General features: G+C 60.5%; 1 protein-coding gene across 1 annotated transcript in view; it reads right to left on the reverse strand.

Moving 5' to 3' along the window:
• Positions 1–1,120, reverse strand: part of APOA1 (apolipoprotein A1) — a 1,558-nt gene extending 438 nt beyond the window's left edge. The window contains exons 1-5 of the mRNA XM_029915698.1: positions 1,078–1,120; positions 866–928; positions 529–682; positions 213–268; positions 24–127 (exon numbers count right to left, since the gene is read on the reverse strand). Coding sequence (XP_029771558.1) covers positions 24–127; positions 213–268; positions 529–682; positions 866–908 — 357 coding nt within the window. The 5' untranslated portion in view covers positions 909–928; positions 1,078–1,120. The remainder of the gene's footprint in view (positions 1–23; positions 128–212; positions 269–528; positions 683–865; positions 929–1,077) is intronic.
• Between the last annotated feature and the right edge of the window lie 5,325 nt (positions 1,121–6,445).

Consider the following 6,445-nt stretch of genomic DNA (forward strand, 5'->3'; position numbering starts at 1 on the left):
CCGGCCTAGCCGGCCCCTCGCACGGGCTCCCCCGGGCCGGCCTCCCGCGCCCACCGCCGCCGCACCCCATCGCTCGGATGGACCGAGGGACTCGTGGAGACGGAGCCGGGCTTGCTGCCCAGCGTGCCTGGCCCCAAAGCTGGGCCTCGAGGGCCTTATCTCCCACTCCCAGGCCGTCGTCGGCATCTCTGAAGACGCCCCCCCACCCCCACCCCGGGGCTGGGCAGGATCTTTGGAGGCAGCTAGGAACTGAGGGGGCTGGGTGGCACTTGCAGGCAAAAGGCGCTGTGATTGCTGGGCCGGTGGCACAGACCGGCTCCTGGCCAGGGCACCGCCGTGTACTATGCTCCTTACCAGGAGTGCTCAGATGGTGGTCATTTTGGGGATCCCATTCCGGTGTTCAGGGCTCCACGGGGCCCATGAATAGGTGACCTGGCCACTGTGGCTGGTCATCCCACAGGCCTCCGTGTCCCCCAGGAACGGCAGCCCCCGGCCCCGCCCCCCAGCCCCGCCCGGCCCGGTCCTTACTTGAGCTGTTTTCCCAAGGCCGAGGTCTCAAACTGGGACACATACTCTCTGCCGCCATCTTTGACTGCATCGACGTACACGGTGACTAAGTCCTTCACTCGATCCCAAGGTGACTGGGGTTCATCTTGCTGCCAGAAATGCCGAGCCTGGCTCCCTGGGCATGAGAGGGGAGACCCAGATCAGGCCACCTCCGGACGGGGGCAGAGCTGAAATGCCAGGCTTGGAGGCAGGGGAGAGGGGGCATGTGAGAAATCCTGCTCCCTGTGCCCAGGAGGGGGGCCCCAGGGGCTTAGGGAGAAGCCCAAAGGCTGGCTTTCGAGGTTGGGGGGGTACCTACCCGTGAGGAAGAGCACGGCCAAGGTCAGCACCACGGCTTTCATCCTGAAGGGATGCGGGTGACCTGGAGGAGAAGAGGGTCCTGGCTGAGCAGGGCCGGCCTCTAGCGTGCCCTTTAGCCAGGGGTGGGGGCAGGGCACAGAGTCGAAGGTCTCGGAACCCAGAGTCCTGGGGCCAGGACCCCGAGCCTGAGCCCCAGAAGGCAGCACTTACCTCGAGGGCTCCAGCAGTCTCTGAACTGCCAGCTCTCTGGGCCTATTTATGTCCCCGGGCAGGGGCTGGGCTGCGAGGCTGATAAGCCCGGCCCAGGCCGTGCTGCTGCTCACTGGTCCAGGCGATGTGGAACTTAGAGTTCAAGGATCAGCTCTGTCCCCGGGGCCGGACAAACAGAGCGGGCAAACAGGAAGCTGCGGGGGCTGCAGGGCCAGGGATCAAGGGTTCAGGCGGGGGCCGCAGGGTCGGGGTCACCTGGACCCATCCCTTCTCCTGGGGAGGGGGCTTGTGCCCTCCAGAGTCTGCTGTGCCAGTGCGGGCGGGGGGGGGGGGGGGGGGGGGGGGGGGGGGGGGGGGGGGGGGGGGACGTGAGAGACGCAGCTGGCCAGGGACGGCTGGGATCCTCCACTCAGGAGCTGCCCTCCCCACGTCCCCTTGCATTCCAGGGAGATTATTTTGCACCCGCCCTGCCCTTCCCCTGCAAAGGCAGCAGTCTTCCTACCAACACCCCATCTCCTATTTTGTCCCAACAGGCCAGCATACCTCTCTCCAGGCTCTCCTAGACCTCCCAAACCCTTAACCCTCATAAGGGGCCCCGTGGAGACAGGGAGTGGCCTGGGGAGACTGCAGAGTGCTCGTGGGCCCCAGACTGAGACTTCAGAGATCTGACATCTCACAGCAAATTCTAGAGACCAACTCGGGCCTTGCCAGCTCTAGATTTTTGTCATGTAAGAACGTTACCCACTGCCCCCCACTCCCCCAAGACCCTAGCCTCTACCAGGACCAGTTCCGCAACAAAGAAAAGACTTAACAGCCCACAGAAGGGCATAATGTTGGAACAAAGGCCACCTAAATCGCATCCATACATGTCTTTGCGTTGTTCAGGTTTATCGATCACACACGGTGAGAATGGAGGCCAGCCTTTAGGGGTCACCCGTGCAGGGGAAAGGCCTCTGGAGCAGACGGCAGGAGACCTGGCTTCTCTCTTTCTTTCGTCTCCAACTTGCAAAATCGAGGAGGAGGAGGAGGAGGAGCCAGTTATGTAATCTCTGACCATTTCTGCTCAGTAGAAAGGGGACAGAAACGGCCGGGTTGTCAGAGGACCCCGGGGGAATCCTACGAGTGCAAACTGTACGCTCATCGGGTCTGCAGCGCTGTCCTGCACGGGTTCTCTCGAGAGGGCCAGGCCCTCCCACACCAGGTCACCGACGCTGGGCCCGGGGTCACAGAGCCTGTGTGGGGGCCATGCTGCCAGGGACTCTGGGATCAACTCCTCCAGCCTCGCTCTTCCCTGCCATCTCACCCAGGAGGAAGTTAGAGAGAGTAGAACCTGGCCCTAGGTCTCTGGTCTCTCAGCAAATTAGAGGCAGGACTGGACTTTGCACCCAGCTCTCCCTGGATGTCGCCCGGGGGATGGAAATGTGCCCCGCACCATATACCCAGGAAACTCCCTGAACTCGATGAGCACCTGCTGGTACTGCCGCTGGCCAGGTCCCGGAGCTGCGGGGCCCCCAGGCCTCTCCCACTTAGCGGGTCTCATGCCCTTCACCTTGGAGCTGGACAGCCTTAGGTTGGAGTCCTGGCTCCGTCTCGAGTTAGCCGTGTGGCCCTGGGCAAGTTACACAACCTGTGCGCCCATCGTCGGTCCCTTATCTGCTGAACCAAGACGATGATGGGTCCGATGTCTCCTAGAGTCAGGGTGGGGAGTATGTACGGCAGACAGAGTAACGCCCCCCAGACGTTCAGGCCCCCGTCCCCAGAGCCTGCACCTCCTACATGGCAAAAAGGACTGTGCAGGTGTGACTCTAAGGGCCCTGAGGTGGGTGGCTTTCCTGGATTATCCAGGTGTGCCCAGTGTCACAAGAAGGTCCTTCAGTACCTAGGAGGGAGGCAGGAGAAGCAGTCAGGGGAAAGAGGCCAGCGGCACAGGCCAGAGCGATGTGCTGGCTAGACGGGGCCGCAAGCCAAGGGCTGGGGGAGGCCTCCAGAAGCTGGAAAAAGAAACACATTTTCTCCTATAGCCTCTGCTGACACCATGATTTCAGCTTGGTCTGACCCACCCGGGACTTTTGACCTGCAGACCTGTACTCAGGTAATGAACATGTGTGGTTTGAAGTGCTACATTGGAACATCCGTGGCAAAACTGAAAGGTAGCTTAGCACGGAGTTCCGAGGCCCGGAATCCTGATTTCTGGCATTCGAGCCCCTCACTCCCACAGCACTCGCCGGCAGGGGCGGGCCGGAGCTCAGGGCTCGGCTTCTGGAGGCACAGGTGGCAAGCACTCACATTTTCTCTGGGTGGCCCTGCTGTGCAGATGCTGAGGTCTGGGGCCTGCGCTCCTGCACCAGCCCCGTCCCAAGGGCCCATCTGTGGAGAGGGAGCCAGTCCTGCTGAGCCGACGGCCTGGGCCGCCGCTTGGCCGCCCCGCTTTCTGCCTGAGGTTTAAAGATGGTGCGGGGAGGCCGGCCCCCTCTTGGGAGCAGTTCGTGCTGTCTCAGGCTGAGAGGCTCCTTTCTCGTGGGGTCTGGCTCGCCCCAGCCAGCACGTGGGGGTCTCAGAAGCTTCCTGGTCTGACTTCAAGCCCCCTGCCACTTCCACGTTTCTCTGTGGTTTGCTAACGAAGTGCTGACTATGGCTAAACCTAGTTCCAGCATTTGTGCAGTTTGCTAGTGGCCAGAGCACCGTCACGATCGTCCCTGGAAGGCTGGGCAGCCAGATGTTCTCGCTGCTGTCCTGCCTATGAGTAGATGGCAGCTCAGAGCGGCCGTGGCCTCCAGCCGGGAGTGTTGGGTGCCGTCAGGAGCGGAGTCAGGAGGCCACATAGCCACCTTGTCTTCTGATCGGGGCTTCTCGGTTTCCCAGCCCGGGGACTGCAAGGCGGCGGCCAGGGAGTGCTGGCGAGCGCGTCCTAACAAGCAGGACGTTTTCTACTGCGCTTGCTCACTAGCGTGTCTGTCTCCTCCACTCTACTGTAAGGGGTTTGCCTCAGACTAGCCCAAGCCCCTCATTACTAACATTTTGGAGAGGAAGGAAGTCCGTCTGCATCGCAGGATCAAAGGTCCAGCCAGTCCCTGTTGGAGACATCCGGTGCCCACAGGTTGGACTAGCTGCTTAGTAAAGGCCCATGATGCAGGCCCTTAGTCCCAACATGCTTTCTTCCTGACCTCGGGGATCTCCAGCGACCACGTGTGAAGTGTGTCACCAAGGGGCTGGCCGCAAGTGCTGCTAGCTCACTGGAGTGGATTTTGCCCAGAATGATTAGCGACTCATTTCACAATGTATGTCCCCACGTCATACTGGTCACTCTGAACTAGGAGGACTCTGTCCCCTGCTAGACTTGGCACATAACAGACACTCAGCAAATGTTTACTCCCTGAGTGACAGCAGGCACAGCAATGGGTCCTCAGGACGGTAAAGGGACATCTGAAGGAGTGAACCTTGGGAGGAAACTCAGGAGTGACTTCCGAGCATCTGGCCCTGTGCCTGGACGGGGAGGATGTGCTGCAGGTCCCGACCGGAGACTTGGGCTTGGGATGGTTCAGACTGAGGGGCACGTGGGAAGGAAGGGAGCCCCCACCCCCATATTTCCTTTTCGGCAATTCTGTCACAGCTCCTGGTGACGGACTCCCAACTTAGGCCCCGGGCAGGGCACCGTCGCCCACCAAACACAATTTTCTCCTGCCCTCCTGCTCAGGAGGAGGCGGAGGTGCAGGCGGCTCATGTGCAACCAGCCCCGGCCAAGGTCTGGGCCCCGGGCAGGACCCCCAGCCTCCGAGTTCCCACCTCTGCGGTCAGGGTCGGGTGGGGTGCGGCTCAAAGTCGGGGGGATCCGTGGGCACGGCTCCTCCTTTCCAGAGCTCAGGTCGCCGGTCCTCCCGCAGGAGGGGAAGGCAGCGGCGGCTTCCTCCGGCCCGACGGCGCCCTGCGCGTTCCACGGCGGGGATCCAACTGCACAGGTCGTCACAAGATGTGGAAGCCGTGTGGGTAGGTCACTGCGTGCTTCCAGAGACCCTCACTCGAGGCTCCCACGTGTGTGTCCACACTCAGGATTTCTAGAAGATCCTTCTTGGAAGGCTCCTTCTGCTCTAGACAGCCCCGCAGTGACTGTCCAGCGCGCTGTGGGAACAAACGCTTTTCCACCTCCCTGTTCCTGCTCTTCTTTCTACAAACTTAGTATTTCCGGCTTCAATAATCTTTTTTTCACAGAAGAGTCTCAACCAGTGTGTCTCTACCGTGCCTGGCGCCAGGCTGGAAATCTCACCCTGCCCTCTGGAGTCCAGGGGTGACAAGAAGAGGAAAGCTGTAGGAAAAGTCACATCACTGGGCTGAGGGGGGTCACCTCAGAAAGCCCTGGGTCTTTTGAGGATTTCCTTCCACTGCTTTAAGAGGACCCTCTCAGGACGCCTGGGGGGCTCAGTTGGTTAGGCGTCCGGCTTCGGCTCAGGTCATAATCTCGCGGTTCGTGGGTTCCAGCCCCGCGTCGGGCTCTGTGCTGACAGCTCAGAGCCTGGAGCCTGCTTCAGGTTCTGTGTCTCCCTCTCTCTCTGCCCCTCCCCTGCTCACTCTCTGTCTCTCTCAAAATAAAGACATAAAAAACAAAGATTACCCTCTCAAGGAATCAGTTTTCCGTCTGACTCAGCGAACTCAAATGTTCCCTTCTGACGGGACAGAGTCCAAGTGGGGACACAGGGTGAGCTGAGTCCAGGCTTCTAGAGAATGCTAGCTTTGTAAGGCGGGGTGAGATAATAGATTGCTCAGAGCTCCCCCCTGTGCTCTGTGGCTTCTTCAGCCTCCCCGGTCCAGCTTCCACCACCTGATGTCTCTCCCAGCTAGACTCTGGGCCACAAGGCAGACAGCTTATCAACATCAGATTATACACAGGTTTTCATTTTCACAATCCCCTACTGTCCAACTAAGGTATCAAGTTATAAATTTGTATGCTGCCCCCCCCACCATCGTCACCACCGTCACCACTGTCACCACCATCACCGTCATCACCGTCACCACCACTGTCACCACCGTCACCACCACTGCCACCATCACAACCGCCGCCACCACCACCACCACCACCGTCACCTCCACCATCACCGTCATCACCACCGTCACCACCACCACCACCATCGTCACCACCATCACCGTCACCACCACCGTCACCACTGTCACCACCACCATCACCACCGTCACCACCACCGTCACCACTGTCACCACCACCACCACCATCACCGTCACCACCACCGTCACCACCACCATCACCACCACCACTGCCACCATCACAACCGCTGCCACCACCACCACCACCGTCACCACCACCGTCACCACTGTCACCACCACCATCACCACCACCACTGTCACCACCACCATCACCACC

The sequence above is a fragment of the Suricata suricatta genome, chromosome 11 (genome assembly GCF_006229205.1).
Source record: "Suricata suricatta isolate VVHF042 chromosome 11, meerkat_22Aug2017_6uvM2_HiC, whole genome shotgun sequence".
Taxonomy (NCBI): Eukaryota; Metazoa; Chordata; class Mammalia; order Carnivora; family Herpestidae; genus Suricata; species Suricata suricatta.